Source organism: Gymnoscopelus braueri (genome assembly GCF_963280865.1).
Source record: "Gymnoscopelus braueri genome assembly, chromosome: 2".
NCBI classification, from domain to species: domain Eukaryota; kingdom Metazoa; phylum Chordata; class Actinopteri; order Myctophiformes; family Myctophidae; genus Gymnoscopelus; species Gymnoscopelus braueri.
In genome coordinates this window covers 2026007-2046543 of record NC_137604.1, presented here as the reverse complement: position 1 = coordinate 2046543, position 20537 = coordinate 2026007, and the positions used below count along the sequence as shown (strand labels likewise).

At 42.5% G+C, this 20537-nt stretch overlaps 3 protein-coding genes across 3 annotated transcripts in view; 1 reads left to right on the top strand and 2 right to left on the bottom strand.

Annotated features, from left to right (window-relative positions):
- LOC308076107 (nidogen-1-like) overlaps positions 1–1406 on the bottom strand; it is a 69895-nt gene extending 68489 nt beyond the window's left edge. The window contains 1 exon segment of the mRNA XM_080416221.1: positions 1132–1406. Within this exon segment, the coding sequence (XP_080272347.1) occupies positions 1132–1329 (198 nt within the window). The 5' untranslated portion in view covers positions 1330–1406.
- A 3236-nt stretch (positions 1407–4642) lies between these two features.
- On the top strand, positions 4643–16124 carry LOC308074183 (G protein-coupled receptor 137Ba-like; the record flags this gene model as incomplete). The annotated part of the gene is made up of 9 exons (XM_080413515.1): positions 4643–4691; positions 5419–5683; positions 6643–6829; positions 7953–8002; positions 10351–10573; positions 11964–12113; positions 13568–13696; positions 14805–14926; positions 16009–16124. The coding sequence occupies 9 exons, from the start codon at positions 4643–4645 to the stop codon at positions 16115–16117; spliced, it is 1284 nt and encodes a 427-aa protein (XP_080269641.1). The 3' UTR covers positions 16118–16124.
- A 4146-nt stretch (positions 16125–20270) lies between these two features.
- LOC308097388 (ERO1-like protein beta) overlaps positions 20271–20537 on the bottom strand; it is a 44019-nt gene continuing 43752 nt past the window's right edge. The window contains exon 16 of the mRNA XM_080445144.1: positions 20271–20537. This exon is cut by the window's right edge and continues 4511 nt beyond it. The gene's annotated coding sequence lies outside the window, so the exon portion shown is untranslated.

Here is a 20537-nt window from a genome sequence, read left to right as displayed (position 1 = left end):
CTTTAGAATAACTGATCTGCAAGCGAACAAGACTTTAAAATAACTGATGTACAAGCGAAAAAGACTTTAAAATAACTGATCTGCAAGCGAAAAAGACTTTAAAATAACTGATGTACAAGCGAACAACACTTATGGGGAACATTATCAGAACATAAAGCAGTGGTTCTCAAAGTGAGGTCCGGGGACCCTCAGGGGTCCTTGTAGGGGGTTCCAGGGGGTCCCCAGCAAAATGTGTATTAATACATCATCACAATCATTTTAACCACTTTATCCATTCATACGTTGGCTGTTCAAAAATAGCAGATCTACAAGCTTCTACATCTGCTATTTCTGAACATTTTTGAAAAGTATAAAAAAATGTTTTTTATATACACAAATCTTCTCTTCTGGGGGTCCCTGAGACCAAATATCTTCTGATGGGGATCAGCGGCCGGCCATTGACATGACAAAAGTTTAAGAACCACTGTTGGTGTGTTTACTGTTGAGTGAGAAAACAATGTTCACATTCAAGCTAATCATCAAATATCTATCAGATAAATAGATATTTAGCCATATGGTTCACATGACGCTCGTCTGTCACAAGCGTCATCGCGCTACTTTGTTCCTGGTTTTTGACATTTATTTATTTACAACCCGTACATCTACATAAACCTTCAAATTTCAAATATAAAATGCTGACCCCACGGCAATGGATGCAATAAGTTCAAACGCTTGGGTCTAAGTACCCGTATCTTCCGTAGTGTTAAATAAAAAGCATTTTAATCCAAAGGGTGGCCATTTTCTCAGAGTTTTCTCCACATGCTTTTAACTACGCGACCCTATCGGTTGGGAGGTGTACTGCACACTGATACATTATAACTCTGTGAAAAAATGGCTGCCGATTTGATTAAAATGTTTTTTATTGAACAATACGGAAAATACAGGTACTTAGACCCCCCCGTTTGAGCTTGTTACATCTATGACCGTGTGGTCAACACTTTATATTAGAAATATGAACATTTTTCTAGATGTACCGGTTGTAAATAGAGATATTTTAAAAACTAGGAACAAGTTGCGCCATGACTGTCATGATATGACAGTCATGTTTCAGGGCTAGATAGATATTATATTATAATAGATTAATAAACTCACATAAACTGTATCAAACTCGTCATCATAGTAGAACAGGTTTCGGTCCAGAGGGAGGTTGAGGGTCTCATCTGTCCCGGGGTCCAGGAGATCATCTCCGGCTGAGGGTCCGAACCCGAACATCTGGCTCCGCTGCACGGCCCGCACGCGCGCGCACGCGCACAGCAGCAACACCGTGCACGTGAACAACGAGCCTCTCATTTTAATGAACACTTTAATCAACTAGTTTATTAAGACTTAATGAAGTGATAATAAAGTGTCAGGAGGAACAGGAGGAACAGGAGGAACAGGAGGAACAGGAGGAACGTGCACCAGACGCACGAAGAACAGAATGAATGAAGGAGGAGAAGAGAGGAGAGGAGAGGAGATGTGAGGAGGGGAGGAACCTCTGGACACGGTTGGAGGAGGTGCCAATGGAGGAGTAAAGTAGCCTACTCTGATTTCTTTCTTTCTTTCTTTCTTTCTTTCTCCCTATACTTTATTAGTCTTAGATCAAGACTATCGTAAATGTATTTTATCGAGTCTGACCCCCCCCCCCCCCCCCCAGTTTGTCCTGAAATGTCACCAGTAAAGCCCGTATTTCTTAATATAAGGTGTTTACCCGCTTGTCCCAAATGTCAACTAGGTGTTCGGAGTGTTTGTGTAATGTATTAGTCCTCCATATTTTACATAAATAAGTGTTTTTATCCCGTCTGTGGCCGATTCTGTCGGAAGTTCCCAATGGGTGGTAGTGACGAGGCGCATCCGGTGAAAGCCGGAATTACACGTAATGTAAATAGGAAGTAAACGAGGGGGGGAACGTCGTTCGGCCACAAACTGGATTAAAACACTTTTTTATTGGAAAAATATGGACTAATACATTGTAAGAAATTATCCGGACACCTAGTTAACATTTGGGCCAAGTGGGTAAGCACCTTATATTTTACATGTGTACATGTTTGGAGAAATACGAGCTTTACTGATGACATTTCAAAGCAAACTGGGGGGATGGAGCTAAGACTCTCGTTCCCAGCAAAATGAGTGCATTTTGCATTCAATTCAGTTTAACCACTTGAGCCCGATAGCCTATAGGCTATTTGAAAATAGCAGATCTACAAGCTCAAAAGCGTCTGTGAGCTTGTAGATTGGCTATTTAAAAAAACTAAACTTGCAAAAGTGTTTAACATTTGGAATATTTTTGAAACATTTTGACACAAATCTTGTATGGGGGGTCCCTGGCACAAGATATTTTCAGATGGGGGTCCGCGGCCAGATACACATGAAAAGGTTTGAGAACCACTGCCCTGAGTGACATCCTGTCTTTTGTCTGCCTCTGTGGCTCAAGCATCTGGCGCCCCCTCGTGGATAAAGTGAGTGAACACGCCCTGCAAGAGAGGAATGGATATTTCACTTTCCCAACATGTTTAAACTTTAGGGTCATTTTAATCTACTCACCATCACCAAGGACGGGTGTTTTCGATGAATCTAACATGGTTAAAATGGAGTTTGAAGTTACATTGGGTTTGTATAGGAAAGGGGCGTGTCTGATACAATTAATATCAAATGTCTAAATACTCAATCAAGCAACTTAAGGTAGGATAAGTGATATTTTTTGGTATCTTTTTTGTTTTGTTAAAAAGGTTAAAGTACTATATTCTGATTGCAATCATTGCTAAAGAGCGTTTGTTCGGTCACAGGGGTCTCTCCAGCTCTTTAGTAAACAGTATAGTACATGTTCAGGTAGGTGACAAAATTTAAGCCAATCAGGAGAGAGCACTGAAAATGCATTTTCTGTTTAATAAAGAGCTGGAGAGACACAAGAGACTCCTTTTACTGAACAACCACTCTATAGCAATGATTACTATCACAAAAAAGAGCTATTTAACACTGTTACTGAACATACACTCTATAGTAAATGATTATATCACAATATAGAGCTATTTAACACTGTTACTGAACAAACACTCTATAGTAATGATTACTATCACAATATAGAGCTATTTAACACTGTTACTGAACAAACACTATAGCAATGATTACTATCACAATATAGAGCTATTTAACACTGTTACTGAACAAACACTATAGCAATGATTACTATCACAATATAGATCTATTTAACACTGTTACTGAACAAACACTATAGCAATGACTATCACAATATAGAGCTATTTAACACTGTTACTGAACAAACACTCTATAGCAATGAGTACTATCACAATATAGAGCTATTTAACACTGTTACTGAACAAACACTCTATAGCAATGAGTACTATCACAATATAGATCTATTTAACACTGTTACTGAACAAACACTCTATAGCAATGAGTACTATCACAATATAGAGCCATTTAACACTGTTACTGAACAAACACTCTATAGCAACGATTACTATCACAATATAGAGCTATTTAACACTGTTACTGAACAAACACTCTATAGTAAATGATTACTATCACAATATAGAGCTATTTAACACTGTTACTGAACAAACACTTAGTAATGATTACTATCACAATATAGAGCTATTTAATACTGTTACTGAACAAACACTCTATAGTAATGATTACTATCACAATATAGAGCTATATTTAACACTTATTTTAATTTTATTTTAATTAAAAAGCAAATCACTTCCTACCTTTAAAGAAAGGTAGGGTAAGTGATTTCTGGGGTGAAACACAAAAGCCTGAGTAGACGTTAGAATGACCCCAAACATGTTGTAAAGTGAAATATCCCTTTAGTAGCTGGCCAGTGTATCCCTCAATCAATGACAAATGAAATAGAATATCTGAATGAACATACGTTAATAACATGACTCACTGTAATGTATAGCAGTGTTCCAATAACCAGTGGTGGAAAGTAACTAAGTACATGTACTTGCAATTTTGAGGTGAGGAGAGGAGAGGAGGGGAGGGGAGGGGAGGGGAGGGGAGGGGAGAGGAGAGGAGGGGGAGGGGAGGGGAGGGGAGGGGAGGGGAGGGGAGGGGAGAGGAGAGGAGGGGAGGGGAGGGGAGGGGAGAGGAGAGGAGAGGAGAGGAGGGGAGGGGAGGGGAGGGGAGAGGAGAGGAGGGGAGGGGAGGGGAGAGGAGAGCTCTTCCACACACGTGGAGGAGAGTCTCTCTCTTTCCAGATCCATCTTCTACCCCCCCCCCCCCCCCCCCCCCACACACACACACACACACACACACACACACACACACACACACACACACACACCACACCACAGCCCCTCCCACTCCTGCTGCAGCTCTCAGCCAATGGCAAGCCAGGAAGTAGCAGCCACGTGACCGAAAGCCACCAATGGCTCCGCTTGAGGCACCGGCAGAAAAGAGGAGTGTCCGTCTGTCTCTCTCTCTCTGTCTGTCTGTCTCTCTCTCTCTGTCTGTCTCTCTCTCTCTCTCTAATATCTGTATATTCTCTCCATCTCTCTCTTGCTGTATCTCTGTCTTCCACTCTTTCATCGTTCTTCTCGTCTTTCTGATCCCTCCATCTCTCATCCATCCTTCCATCTCGTGGGGGAGCGAGGGCGTGATGGAGAGCCAGGGAAGCCGGGTGGAGCACGCTGCATCAGCATCATCAGGTTATCATTTATATTCTTCATCATTATCCATATCCATTACTTCTTCAATTAATACAATAATAGAGAATTGATTTTTTTTTCATTTTCATATTTTCATTTCTATTTTATATTCTTTATTTATTTTTTGGTAATTTTTTTCTCTGCGTAAAATATTTTCGCTGACAATAACAGATCTACAAGCTCTCAACACGTCACATTGTGACACAGTGAGAGTAGGTTTTTTCCCGAATACAGATGCTGGGGTTTAAGTGGTAAAATATATTTTTGTATTTTATTTTATGAATCGATGAAGCCTTGTTTTTATAAAACTGTGTCGTGCCAAGAAAAAAAAAAGCCCAAATAACAGATCTACAAGCTTTGCTTTTTTATTTATTTTTATTTTCACCTAAAACGACATGCCCAAAAATGTGGTATCACATTTTTCTTTTCCTTTATATATTTTATTAGGACCGATTGAGAATAGATTATTATTATAAAAATAATCAATTAATATTTCATAATTAATTAAGCAGTGGTGTGAGCTTGTAGATCTGCTATTTTCACTTCAACATTTTACTTTTGGTACTTTAAGTGCATTTTGATACCAATACTTTTACTCAAGTACATTTTTAATTTGGGACTTTTACTTGTAACAGTACTTCTACATTTTACTTAAGTCAAACATTTGAGTACTTCTTCCACCACTGGAATTAGGCAGTTTAATTAACCCTTTGCATTCCCCTCGCAGGAGAGATGTCCGGAGTCTCGGCGACGCTAGCGGCGACGCTAGCGGCGACGCTAGGCGGCGCTTTGGCGTCCTCCTCCTCCTCCTCCTCCGCCGCCAACGGCTCCGCCCCCCACCGCCTGCTGGCCCCGCCCACCATGACCCCGGCCGTCCCGCCCTTCGTGAAGCTGGGCCTGACGGTGGTCTACACCGTCTTCTACTCCACGCTGTTCGCCTTCGTCTACGTGCAGCTGTGGCTGGTGCTGCGCTACCGACACAAACGCTTCAGGTTGGTGATGCTATCTCGTCATTCGTCATTGGCAGTCAAAGAGTTAATAAAGTATTCAATCAATCAATCAATCAATCAAACAAAAAACCTTTAACAAAACACACTGATGTGTGGATGTCTGTGAGCAGCTACCAGACAGCCTTCCTGTTCCTGTGTCTGCTCTGGACGGCTCTGCAGGCATTGCTGTTCTCCTTCTATTCCTTCTATTCTCTTCTATATTTCTCCTTCTATTCCTTCTATTCTCTTCTATATTTCTCCTTCTATTCCTTCTATTCTCTTCTATATTTCTCCTTCTATTCCTTCTATTCTCCTTTCTATTTCTCATTCCACTACTGTTTGAAAATAGCCGATCTACAAGCTCACAACGCGTCGCACCGCGACGCGTTGTGAGCTTGTAGATCTGCTATTTTTTCAAACATTTGAGCACTTTAATTTCATTTTGACACCAATACTTTTGTACTTTTACTCAAGTACATTTTTAATTCCGGACTTTTAGTTGCGAACGCAGCGGAAGGAGGCGCGCCGAAGTGCAAGCGCAAGTGGAGCTTACTATGAAACCGTGCTCGGCTTGTGTGTGTGTCTGTCCGTGTGTGTGCAGTCACGCTCTCATTGGCTGCATGCACCCATGTGACTCACATGCGTGCACTGCCTGTAAGCAGCCACCCGAGTGCGCCAGAGTGCAGGAATTTAGACAATGCTCTGATTACAATGCACAACAGCCTGCAACACACACACACACACATACACACACACACACACACACACACACAGTCAATGTTCTCTCCCCATCACGGTGAAATAACACGGATTACAAGTCTGTAAATACACAATGTTTTCGAGCTGCGTTCGCTTCCCGCGTTCGCGCGTCTTACTTGTTGTAAGTACTTCTACGTCGAAGTATTGATACTTTTACTTAAGTAAAACATCTGGGTACTTTTTTTCCCACCACCTTGGTGCAGCTACCAGACGGCCTTCCTGTTCCTGTGTCTGCTCTGGGCCGCTCTGCGGGCGCTGCTGTTCTCCTTCTACTTCAGAGACTGTGTGACGGCCAACACCCTGCCTCCCTTCACCTTCTGGCTGCTCTACTGCTGCCCCGTCTGCCTGCAGTTCTGCTGCCTGAGCCTCATGAACCTCTACTGCGCACAGGTCAGTACCGTCTGAGCCTCATGAACCTCTATTGTGCACAGGTCAGTACCGTCTGAGCCTCATGAACCTCTACTGTGCACGGGTCAGTACCGTCTGAGCCTCATGAACCTCTACTGTGCACAGGTCAGTCCCGTCTGAGCCTCATGAACCTCTACTGTGCACAGGTCAGTACCGTCTGAGCCTCATGAACCTCTACTGTGCACGGGTCAGTACCGTCTGAGCCTCATGAACCTCTACCGTGCACAGGTCAGTCCCGTCTGAGCCTCATGAACCTCTACTGCGCACAGGTCAGTACCGTCTGAGCCTCATGAACCTCTACCGTGCACAGGTCAGTCATGTCTGAGCCTCATCATGAACCTCTACTGCGCCCAGGTCAGTACCGTCTGAACCTCATGAACCTCTACTGTGCACGGGTCAGTCCTGCCTGAGCCTCATGAACCTCTACCGTGCACGGGTCAGTCCTGCCTGAGCCTCATGAACCTCTACCGCGCACAGGTCAGTCATGTCTGAGCCTCATGAACCTCTACTGTGCCCAGGTCAGTACCGTCTGAGCCTCATGAACCTCTACTGTGCCCGGGTCAGTCCTGTCTGAGCCTCATGAACCTCTACTGTGCCCAGGTCAGTACCGTCTGAGCCTCATGAACCTCTACTGTGCCCAGGTCAGTACCGTCTGAGCCTCATGAACCTCTACTGTGCACAGGTCAGTCCTGTCTGAGCCGCATGAACCTCTACTGCATTGTGACGCATTGTGAGCTTAGATCGGCTATTTCAAATGGCCCAAATATATATAGGGCTGAAGTGGTTAATGTCTGTTTTGTAATCAAAATCTACAAAGTAACTAGTAACTAAAATGTTCAAATAAATGTAGTGGAGTAAAAGTATAATATTTGGATCCGAGATGTAGTGAAGTTAAAGCTTTGGAAATTGGTAAAAAGTTAAGTACAAATACCTCAAAAATTAAATGTACTTAGCTACTTTCGACCACTGTTTGGGACGGACATACCAAGAAGTCAAACGGGACGACGGACATCATTCTCACTTGTTATTATTATTATGATTATGATTATTAGAAATGTCCATCTGCTTATTTATTTAAGATGTATATCTGTGTTTACATTTGCAGCTTTACTTCAAGGCCAAGTCCAAGTATACTCCATCTCTACTGAAGTACAGGTACTGGAACTAACTCTGTTCTACTGGAACTATCTCTGTTCTACCAGTAACAGAACTGGAACTATCTCTGTTCTACCAGTAACAGAACTGGAACTATCCCCATTCTACCAGTAACAGAACTGGAACTATCTCTGTTCAACCAGTAACAGAACTGGAACTATCTCTGTTCTACCAGTAACAGAACTGGAACTATCTCTGTTCTACCAGTAACAGAACTGGAACTATCTCTGTTCTACCAGTAACAGAACTGGAACTATCTCTGTTCTAGCAGTAACAGAACTGGAACCATCTTTGTTCTACCAGTAACAGAACTGGAACTATCTCTGTTCTACCAGTAACAGAACTGGAACTATCTCTGTTCTAGCAGTAACAGAACTGGAACTATCTCTGTTCTACCAGTAACAGAACTGGAACTATCCCAGTATACTGTAACATGCACAGTACAGCTCACCTGTGATCTTGTAGATTGGCTATTTTTGTATCAAAATAGGCCTTAAATGGTTAATGTACAGTATGTTTTGTATTCATATAATCTAAATCCACAAAGTAACTTGTAACTAAAGTTTTCAGATAATTGTAGTGCAGTAAAAAGTACAATATTTGCCTCAGAGATGTAGTGGAGTAGAAGTTTGAAGGATCAAATAATTTACATACTGAAGTACCGCAAAATTGTGCAGTACTTGAGTAAAAGTACTTAGTTACTTTCCACCACTAGATGCATTTATAGAATAGCTTAAGTCTTCATTTGAACACATTTCATGATTATTTTATATAAGTGATTTTCTTTGGTTAAAATAATTGTTAAATAGCTCTATATTGTGATAGTACTCATTGCTATAGAGTGTTTGTTCAGTAAAAGGAGTCTCCTTGTCTCTCCAGCTCTTTATAAAACAGAAAGTGCATTTTCGTTTCAGTTTGTTTCATTTCCAATTTTATCCAATCAGGATAGAGAACTCAATCAGGATATAGATTAAACAAGTGAAATTGGAAGTGATGACAATAAGAAATGAGCAGACAAAATTGGAACTGGAACACTATAAAAATGAAGCTTAAAAATTGGTACTTTCTCCTGATTGGCTGAGATTTTGACACCTACCGGAAAATGTATTTTCTGTTTATTAAAGAGCTGGAGAGACATGGAGACTCCTGTTACTGAACAAAGACTCTATAGCAATGATTACTATCAGAATATAGTGCTTTAACCTTTTAACAAAATACTTTTTGTTTTAACCAAAAAATATCACTTACCCTACCTTTAAGCCAGTATCGAAAATATTATAATTTTTACTGGTGTTAAGATTTAAAGTAATTGTCCTTTGTGTTTTATTTTCTTATTTCTTTGTTTATTTATTTTGCATTTCTAATTTATGTTTCAAAGCTTTGTAAACTAGATTTTATGACCTTGTAATCCTAAATGTTCTGTTTCACCAGGTTGTGTTCAGTTGTCATCAAGTTCATCGGTCTTTTCGGCTCATTTGCATGTGTTTTATTTTGATTTGACTTTAAGGTGAGATCATTTTTATAAAACCTTTTTGTTTTGGTTTAATTTCAAACAAATGTATAATTTCTCTCTTCTCTTATTGTTGTCATAATCAATGTGATTTCATCTCCTCAATTTATTTTCTCACATACTAAACTTAAATACCGTCGCCTTGCTAAACTAATGGCCTAAGTCGTTTTTTTAAGTTTTTCAGAAAAGAAAAAACTGATCCAAAACTAAACTATATGATATTTCTTAATCATTTCACCCAAAATGTTTATAACAAATTATGACTATTTAAATAGAAATAACACTGTCTGTCAGTTATGTAACATAAGAGATTTAAATAGGTTTAAATAGGATTAAATCTGACTTAGGCCCCAAAAAAATGCAAAACAAATTACAAAATGGCCTAAATCAGTAAATAATTTGGCTTAAGTCACAAAACCATGTGACTTAGGCCAAAAAAAAGGCCTATTTTGGCCTAAGTCACACTAGGGAGTTAGGCCATTATACTAAAAGGGGAGTGAACAGCATGATCCTTTTCTATTAGGAGATGATGAGGCCATTTTACCAGAGGTGGTCAGTGTCATGAGGAGCTGACTTAGACAAAAATATCATTTTCCTCAAAAAATTACTTAGGCCATTAGTTTAGCAAGGTGACGATACTATGTTATTAAAAACATAATAATAATTGTACTTCAAGAGCGTCACACAACAGTAGTGAAAATAGCCGATCTACAAGCTGAAGAAGTAAAGAAAAAACTACACTACCCAAAACTAGACTACACTACCCACAAGCCTCCCTGTCTCTTCAAAAACAAAAGAAAAACTACACTACCCACAAGCCTCCCTGTCTCTCTCCCAGGCTCCCCCTGTACGTGGTGTTCGTGGCGGTCAGCCTGCTGTTCCTGCTGGTCAACCTGGTGTGTGCTCTGCTGGTGAAGATGAGCTCCATGGAGGCGCGCAGCATCGTGCTGGTCAGGGTGACCATCAACGACACCCTGTTCGTCCTGTGTGCCGTCAGCCTGTCCGTCTGCCTCTACAAGGTGTCCAAGATGTCCCTGTCCAGCATCTACCTGGAGTCCAAGGTAGAGTTCTCAAATGCTGCCCGAACGCCACCCGACGTTTTCGGGCCGGGCCGGGGCCAAAAATCTATGCTAATTGGTCGGGCTGGGCCGAGCCTCGGGTTCTGTGAAAAATATTAAAATAAATCTATTACCCCCCAAAAAAGACATTTCAACTGCCCCTAGCGGCCTAACAGTAAGGCCGACGGACATAGCAGTGGATGCGTTGGATGCAGCTCAAAGTGCACTTTAGTCAGGTACAGTGATGAGCTGTGGATTTTTGAACTAGGGGGGCTATATTTTCTGACGTCACGTGCACGCGCACGTGCACGCATGTGCACATAGCCAATCAGCTCAGTGCTAGTTGAAATACTGTATTCAACATGTGATTTTTAATGTAATTATATCTTATTATTTAGTTGCATTGTTAATTTGTTGTTTTTATTTTTGTTTCAATTAATTAATTATTTTATTTTCCTTTTAGTTTTATATAAAAGCCCTTTACATAGACTCACCCACACATACGTACTTAAAATAATCAGACAACTTGTCTTTGTCTTGTCTCAGAGAACTGGGTCCTCTTCTAAGCGATCCCCTTCACACTCTGCAGTGCAGAGACTGTTGTCTCTCATTGTGAGAGGAATGTAACACATTCAATTCAAGTCCATGGCTTTTCTCCAGTAGCCTAATGTTATGCAAAGCAGCCAGGTAGACGCTATTGAGAACGGCTCGCCGCTGACGGCGCGAACCTTGAGAGGCTATTGTTTAAACTTTAAGGTGTTAAGACCGCAGCTGACGGTGCGTGCTCGCGCGTGCATGTGGAGCTCCCAGCCCCCCAGCCAGCGCCAGAACTAAGGGGTCGCCGACCCCCCATAGCACCCCCTACAGCTCATCCCTGGTCAGGTATCTGGTTTGTTGCCGTACGACCTTCTTATCCCGTGTTATTAAAGAAAAACGGGCGACAATGGCCAAAACTCAATCGAAAATCGAAAATCCAATGTCAGATGTCTTATCTTAGGGGGCACGGTGGTGCGCAGTCGGTAGCGCTGTCGCCTCACAGCTAGAGGGTCCTGGGTTTCGAAAAAAAAATTAAGTAAAAAAAAGAAAAAGATGTCCTATCTGTACAAGCTCTGTGTATCTCTGTGAGTGTGTTGTCATTACATGTGTCGTCCTCTAGGGGACGTCGGTGTGTCAGGTGACTCTCATCAGTGTCATGGTGGTGTTGCCGTGTTGTCATTACATGTGTCGTCCTCTAGGGGACGTCGGTGTGTCAGGTGACTCTCATCAGTGTCATGGTGGTGTTGCCTTGTTGTCATTACATGTGTCGTCCTCTAGGGGACGTCGGTGTGTCAGGTGACTCTCATCAGTGTCATGGTGGTGTTGCCGTGTTGTCATTACATGTGTCGTCCTCTAGGGGACGTCGGTGTGTCAGGTGACTCTCATCGGCGTCATGGTGGTGTTGCTGTACGCGTCGCGGGCCTGTTACAACCTGCTGGTACTGGTTCTCAGCCACGCCCACAACATCAACTCCTTCGACTACGACTGGTACAACGTCTCTGACCAGGTAATTAACACTAATTAATTAACCACACATTAACCACCGTTACAACGTCTCTGACCAGGCAATTAACACTAATTAATTAACCACACATTAACCACCGTTACAACGTCTCTGACCAGGTAATTAACACTAATTAATTAACCACACATTAACCACCGTTACGACGTCTCTGACCAGGTAATTAACACTAATTAATTAACCACACATTAACCACCGTTACAACGTCTCTGACCAGGTAATTAATTAAGCAATATTACACGAGAGGGTGTGCTTTACCGTCATTATTGGCACGCCTGTGATGCGGTCAGGAACGAGGCGAAGCCGAGTTCCGCGAGCATCACAGAAGTGCCAATAATGTAAGGAGTGATTTATTAATGTGATTAGGCCCGTGCTATGATGCTGGTTTGAAGCACGGCTAGATAGCTATTTCAACCAATCAGATTGCTTGGTCGGAACTACCTGTTGTATAACACTAACTAATTAACCACACCTTAACCACCGTTACAACGTCTCTGACCAGCAGGTAATTGAACAGTTTGTGGCTGCTATGCTTGGACCCCGTTTCCTCTTGCGGTTATATGTATTCCTTTATTTATTGTTTTATTGATTTTATTGGGCTCACCGTTTGCTTTTTGGAGAAAAAAAAGTGTTGTTATTTTTGTCAGTTTGTCATTTTTTTCCTGTTGCTGTTGGTAGTCATGGCAGCCAGTTCCCACCTGATGCTGTGCGGGAGTCCAGACTGCTCCAGGTCGTACCGAATAACTGCCAGCTTGCATAATGTCTTCAGACTAGGACTCAGATCTAAGATGTACAGGTCATCAGTGGGTGTGGATCCTCTATGTCCTCCATAGAAGATGAACCGATCTCCCACTCTGCAGCAGCACAGCCTAAACATGCTACCCGTCTGGCAGCTTTCCCATCTGGGTGGTAGGATGTCCTGAGACCTAAATCCAGAGACCTTCCTCCAGGAAAAGGTCTCTGGATTTAATTTCCACAGATCGTTGAACCACGTCTCGACGACGCTACATTCACATCTGTAACAATTGAATATGTACAGTTCTTCATTGTAGGCAAAGGCTGCGACCGAACCCTGGAGGCCATTTGCAAGCTGTGCCGTAGGTGTTGTCAGCCAGCAGTTGGTCTCGGTGTCAAACACCCTGATGTTAATGTAGGATTCCCAAATGGACCAGCAACCCCCAGAAACAAACACCTTTGTCCCGATGATGGCACCCCATTCGGATGCTATCGATGCATTGAATGGGACATTATCACCTTTTATTAGACCATTGAATGGGCGAGTGTTATCAAGACATACTGACCTACCAACGGAGATGACTTAAATAGTTCAGTTTCGGTTTTGGTGTGTGTGTGTGTGTGTGTGTGTGTGTGTGTGTGTGTGTGTGTGTGTGTGTGTGTGTGTGTGTGTGTGTGTGTGTGTGTGTGTGTGTGTATTCCAGGCTGATCTGAGGTCATCACTAGGGGACGGAGGCTACATCGTGTTCGGGGTCATTCTGTTCGTCTGGGAGCTGCTGCCCACCTCCCTGGTGGTCTACTTCTTCAGAGTACGAAGACCACCGCAGGACCGGGTCTGTCTGTCTGTCTGTCTGTCTGTCCATATACTGTACAGAAACCTCTTATATCTTAAAAATATATATATATTCAAAGATTTGCACACATTTTCAAGGTTTTTGAATAGCCAAAGAAATCGAAAATTCAATCCGTTCTTGGATAGAGACACACGGCCGGAAGCGGAAGGCCTACAAATCCACGCCCACTTTTGACACTCGGGGTCCGTTAGAACGATGAACTGCAGCTCTCAATGCAATCTCTATGAGAGGCATTGTAAAATACCGTCATTTCACTGGTTAACTACTGAGGCTGTAGCGATTTTTGTTGTGTTCTAATAATCTGTCCCATTTGTTTAATTTGTCCTTTTGAATGTCCCATATCTTTCATCTCGATATACTACCCACAATATACTATAATATACTCCATCAGTATGTCAAAACCGCTAGCATCGGAGATCCACAGTTTAAGTATATACGTCACGGACGCATCCCTTGAGGTTTTCACTACCCAGAAAACTGGCGAAAGTGGCCGTTTTCAATAGGTTTTGGTCATTATCTCTGGAACAGAAGGTCCAATCTGCTCAGTTCAAAGCTTGTTGGATGCGTGACTTTGAGGACATTAAGCACGCAATGACACATTTTCGGGTTCTTTTTTTTTTTTAGGGGAGACGAGATCTTAGTTGGGCAGGCGACCGCCTCTCCTGCCTCTACAGTGGGTACGCCACTGGTCGGCGCTCGGCACTCGTAAAGACAGTGATGTCACTGAAATGCCCGTCTGCTGTCTACCCTCTGCTGTGTTAACATTATGGGTAACTCGTTAAAGTGGCAAATTAAATGTGAAACACATCAACTATTAAGAAAACAAGAAGATATGTTGACAAAGACACTCCATACATTTGGAAACATATTTTTATTTAAATCAATATCGTCTTCAGTTAATGCAGGATAATTTTAAAAGTAGGCTAACTTTCATATCCTCTCATAGGGAACGCATTGGCAGCTGCAGTTCATCGTTCTAACGGACCTCGAGTAGCGGCGCTGTCTCAAAAGTGGGCGTGAAATTTGTAGTCCCCGTGTGTCTCTATTGAACGGGTTAAACTAATGCTGACTTGTGATTGGTCCACAGACTGCAGCAGTTCTTCCCAACCATGGGATGCTGTCATCCAGAGGATACTTCTTTGATAATCCTCGACGTTACGACAGCGATGACGACCTGGCCTGGACCATCCCTCCTAACACTACAGCTAGGTATCAAACATGATTAAACAGGATTAAAGTGTATAATAGTAGAGTATGTTAATACAAGATAACGAACAGTACCTGCTCTTCTATATGTTACGGTATGATATAATTGGAAAACCGGTCAGAAAACCAGGAGCGCTCGTTTTCTTTAAGTTCACCACACTCGCTACAAAACGGAAGCAGTTGTCACAGTAAATGTTGTCACAGTTGTCACAGTAAATGTATTTGAGTAAAAGTACTCTTTCCGTGGGCACGGTGGCGCAGCCGGTAGCGCTGCCGCCTCACAGCTAGAAGGTCCTGGGTTCAATTCCCACGCCGGGGATGCTGTGGGCGCTGGGGGCGTGTCTTCTCCTCTGCGTCATCAGTGCCCATACCCTATAGGTGGGGTTGGTGAAAGGGCCTTTCTGTGTGGAGTTTGCATGTTCTCCTCGTGTCCCCTAGGGTAGGTACCCTCACAAAAACATGCAGTAATCCTGGTCTCTATACCGCCTCCCCCTGGTCAGCCGGGGCGCCTGATGGAGGGGAAAGGAACTGGTTGGAATAACATGTTCCTTCCACACGCTACGTCCTACCGGGGAACCTCCCCCCTGTCAGGTGATAAGAAGCTACGTCCTAACGGGGAAACTCCCCCCTGTCAGGTGATAAGAAGCTACGTCCTACCGGGGAAACTCCCCCCTGTCAGGTGATAAGAAGCTACGTCCTACCGGGGAAACTCCCCCCTGTCAGGTGATAAGAAGCTACGTCCTACCGGGGAAACTCCCCCCTGTCAGGTGATAAGAAGCTACGTCCTACCGGGGAAACTCCCCCCTGTCAGGTGATAAGAAGCTACGTCCTACCGGGGAAACTCCCCCTGTCAGGTGATAAGAAGCTACGTCCTACCAGGGAAACTCTCCCCTCTCAGGTGATAAGAAGGTCAGTTGGCTCTCATGCATTGAAGGAGGCATGAGCTCGGCCCTGGCCTCCCTAGGCTGGTGGGGGGAGTGTAGTGCCCAGGATCACTTAGAAAAATTGGCACCGGGTGAAAAAAGGGTTACAAAATTGTGTGATAAAACGTTTAATTAAAAGTACTCTCTCTCTTCTCCGTACAGTATTTCTTCAGACTGGGGCAGTCGACACAGCAGTTTCACGGTTCACGGTGACGAGCAGCGCCTGTCGACCTCCGCCGCCAACGCCGGAGAGCTCCACCCCTACCCATAATGCACTCTGTCCTCCACACGGTACACCACCACCACTCTGCACTTTGACACCGTCGTTTTTTTTTTGTCTGGTCCTGTTTATGAATGAACGAACGAACGAACGAACGAACGAACGAACGAACGGACGGACGGACGGACGGACGGACGGATAAACAGCACCTACAAAACCGAGCCTGTCTATTATGTTCTATAACCGTCATAACTGACAGAATGTTTGTTTCTTATATGAGTGACATGGCTGGATAATAAGTATTCCTTGGTCTTGACATACCCAGTACTGTAGGTACCAGGGGTGCCGATTTATGTCCACGCTACTGGGTGCGCAGTGCGTGCATGCGTGGCCAGTGCGCGCGCGTTTTTTCCCGGGTTTGTTACCTTTTTGGGGCTTTTTTGTTACTTTAATGTGGTTAATTCGGTACAAAAAATGTACTCCATGAAGTGTAGATGTCGGAGGTCTTTTCTTTCTTTGTGATGAGTTTGTGATGGGTGCTCGTTATTTCTCCTGCTTTAGCCCAGAGGCACACGCAGTATCGGCGCCCTTGGTAGGTACTCTTGAAATACCCAGTACTGTAGCTACTCCAGAGATACTTTGTGTAAATATCTTGAGGTATTGTTTTTGATTGTAGAATAAAGCGTGTATCATAACGTACGTACAGTAATAAAGCTGTGGATAAAAAAACTAACATTATGATGATGATGTAATGATGATAATCACACTGAGGTACTTTTATTGTACATGTGAACAGAGAACCTAAGTGTGACATCGCTGCCACTAGAGGGCACTGTGTTATTTGTTTTCTATTGTAAATCCCATAGGGGTCACAGCTAGAAGGGGTCTATCTTATATCGCGTCGTATAAGAACTGTGTTCCAAAGATAAACAAAGGATCCCGGTGACTTTACTCGTATGGATATGAAGCATCAGCTGACGGTGTGGAAAAAAGTACTAATTTATCAAAAAAGTAAGAAAATAAATCCATTTTCTCCAAACACAGACGTAACACCTTATGTGACCCAGAGGTGGCGGTAATGACGCCTGGTCTTCGGTACTCTATGTAAATATGAATGAATACGACATGTCTCCACCGTACGTAACAGTTAAAGGGCAAGACCACTGTGGTAGAGGTTTGGGTTGTGTAGTCACCGTGTCATGATGGAACACCAAAGGTGGACAAGAAATGTAAAATAATTGCTCCATTGATTAGAAATTGATAATTCAAAATATGCTCTTCATTGACTTACATTTCACGCTGAAACAGCTCTCAAAGTCACTCTTTTAGCACATAAATTAACACAAACAAGTTGATTCAGACAATATAGAACATCACCAAACCCACTACTGTTTTTTATTATTATTTTAAATGTCAACTTCCTGATTTTACTATTTTTATTTGGAAGAAAATTGGACTGGATCCACGGATCCGGATCTTACAAATGGTAAAATCAACAGGAAGTTGACATTTTTATTAAATAAACAAACAGTAGTGGGTTTGGTGATGTTCTATATTGTCTGAATCAGCTTTGTTTGTGTTTGTTTATGTGCTAAAAGAGTGACTCTGAGAGTTTCAGCATACAATGTAAGTCAATGAGGAGCATATTTTGAATGATCAATTTCTTATCAATGGAGCAATTATTTTACATTTCTCGTCTACCTTTGGAGCAGGGCCGGCGCGCCCATTAGGCAGAGTTTGGAGTTACACCATGGCAAGCTAACTACACCACCCACACCTCTACCACAGTGGTCTATAAGGTAACTACACCACCCAAACCTCTACCACAATGGTCTTGCCCTTTAACAGTACAAATAATACATATCTGATGCTCTAGTAGCATTATGGTGTACAATGTAAAACATTTAAAAAGATACATTTGTTCAATACAATTTAATTTGTTCAGTAACATTACAATTTACATGGGCCCTATCTTTCTTATAGGCATTTTTAGTACTTGAAAAAAAAAAAACGTTTTAAAATAGTGAAAATAGCCCATTTACAAGCTCACACGGCTATTTTCACTATTAAAAATGCCTAAGAAGATTATGGATAAGGCAAAAGGCCAAGATAGTCAAAAAGCCACAGAGGTGTTTCAACTCCTCAAAACAAGTTGGGAAACTTTACTTCGGGTCGATTATCTCTCCCCTTCAATAATACCAATTGGTTTTGTATTCAATATCATTTGTATCGTTGATTAGTCACTTTTTCAACGAGGTATAACTTGTAAGAATCGTGGAATGAGCAACACAGCTAAACGTGTGGGTAGTGCCCCCCAAACATTTGACAAAATCCCTTTGCACTTTTTCAGTTCAAATATGAATCTCTTCTAGGGGAGAGGGGGTGTGGCCTAAAAGGTTAGACCACTGAGATGGATGATGTCACAGGCTGGTCTCATGATGTCATCGTTCACGGCAGCATTCTGTCATTTTCATTTGAATCCACATTGTATGTATTTAAGCAATCATATGTTAATGATACATATAATACAGGTAAACACCCATCCTGGAACCATTAAAAAGCTGGAGAACAAATCGTGAATTCTATATTTGTAACGGCGTGTGAATGTTTTCTATTTCTGTCATTTGAGAGTCACCGAGATGCTATATTTTGTTGAGCTTGTTGTCTGTGTTGTGGTGAGGTGTTTGTTCATAAAGAACATCAATAAAATCTATTAAAATGTCAATAGACCAATTATTTGTTAACCAACATTGAGACTGGACGCACAGCAGGTGACTGTTTCATGTAATTAATTCCCAACAGATCCCCAAACCTGTTGTTTTGGGGTGCGCTGGTTTCAGTTCATTCAACCTCCTCTTGTGTGTTGGCTAGTGAGGTGCGCCCGAGCGAGACATATATACTTCACCCCGCGACGGTATTGTGCGCTGAGAATAGCTGACATACAAGCTCACAACCGCGTCGCCGATGAGACCGCTGTGAGCTTGGAGGTCTGCTATTCTGGGCCGTTCTCTGCGCGCGACACCTTCGCGGGACGGAGCATAAATTAGGCTTGACGGGCTGCGGCTGCGCGAGCAAGAGCAGGTTCTGGTGCCGCGATCATAGAGCGCTCCCTCCGTTCTTATGACAGCCACTGGAGGCGGGGTTTGGGGGGACGACTGCTTTGAATTGTTATTGTTTACACACAACAGAAACCAAGGATTATATATATTTCAAGAGCGAGAGATCACAGTAAACATCCTAAGCATTCTTCCTCCATACTGGGAGAAAAACAGCATCTGAAAGTTTGATTCGATGCATTTTTACACGTGAGGCAGTGACCACTTTAACATTGCATCTAATGAGCGGTGGGGTTCATTTGGTGCCGGCCTGCTGCGCGCGCATAGTGGTTCTTATCAGTGTGACGTAGTCTGATAAGGCGTCTATACTGTGTAGCATTCAGGAGTGTTTTTACCGACGAGCTCCGCTGTCATTAGCCGTCTGTCTACGGTCTACTATTAGAAGTGCTATAGAGCACCGAAGTCTGACGTATTTTACACATCCTACATGGGTCGCGTTTTTTTTCCTCCCATTCTGAATCCCCATAGACGTGTTTAATATCGCGTCACATAAGAACTGTGTTCCAAAAATAAACAAATGAAATGATGAATTAGTTACATTTTCGCCAGAAACAGACTGTATCAAATATGAGTGACTGACTATCATAAACGATACAGAATCTCCTCCCTGACAATATCGCCGAGACAGTTTGTTTATTTTTGGACCACAATTCTTATACGAGACGGTTCTAAGATGACCCAATGTTATTCTCCATAGAGAAATGACTTAACGACCCAGGGGATGAACGAGTGACATCAGGACTTCTGTACTCTATAGGCTCTAGTCTAGTCGAGGCTCTATGCAAAGCAGCCATATTGTAAAGAAATTGGGCCTCTTCCTTACTTCCTTCACTGGTGTTACCAATGAAGGTTCTGTTCCATTCTGGTCAAACAGAGTCAGGGTGTTGATATCGTGCATGGGGAGACTCTCTATTCCCCGGCGTTTGGCCCAGGTCCACGTGGTTTTGAGGTTAGGTTTAGGCACAGTGTTTGTGAGGTTAAGGTTAGGGCTAAGGTTAGGGTTTAGGCATAATAAAAATATCACGTCTAATTTTTAAAACAGATTTTTTTTTTAAACCAACAAAAAACAACAACAAACTGTGTTCCAGTGACATCCAGAAATATTTATTCACTCTTTCAAATAAATATAATAAACAAGTATGAACATCAATATAGATGCAACTATATATAATATATTCATGTTTAGATCTGAACGAGAAAAAAAAACAAAACTAATATTTACTTCTTTTACAAATTGTACAAGTAGCAGGATCCGTGGTCTAGCCTACACGCTAACAACACGCTAACGTCCTCAGTGTTAACTCTTTAAGACCCGGAACGCATCTGTGTCATTTTTAGATGTGAGCTTAAAAAAA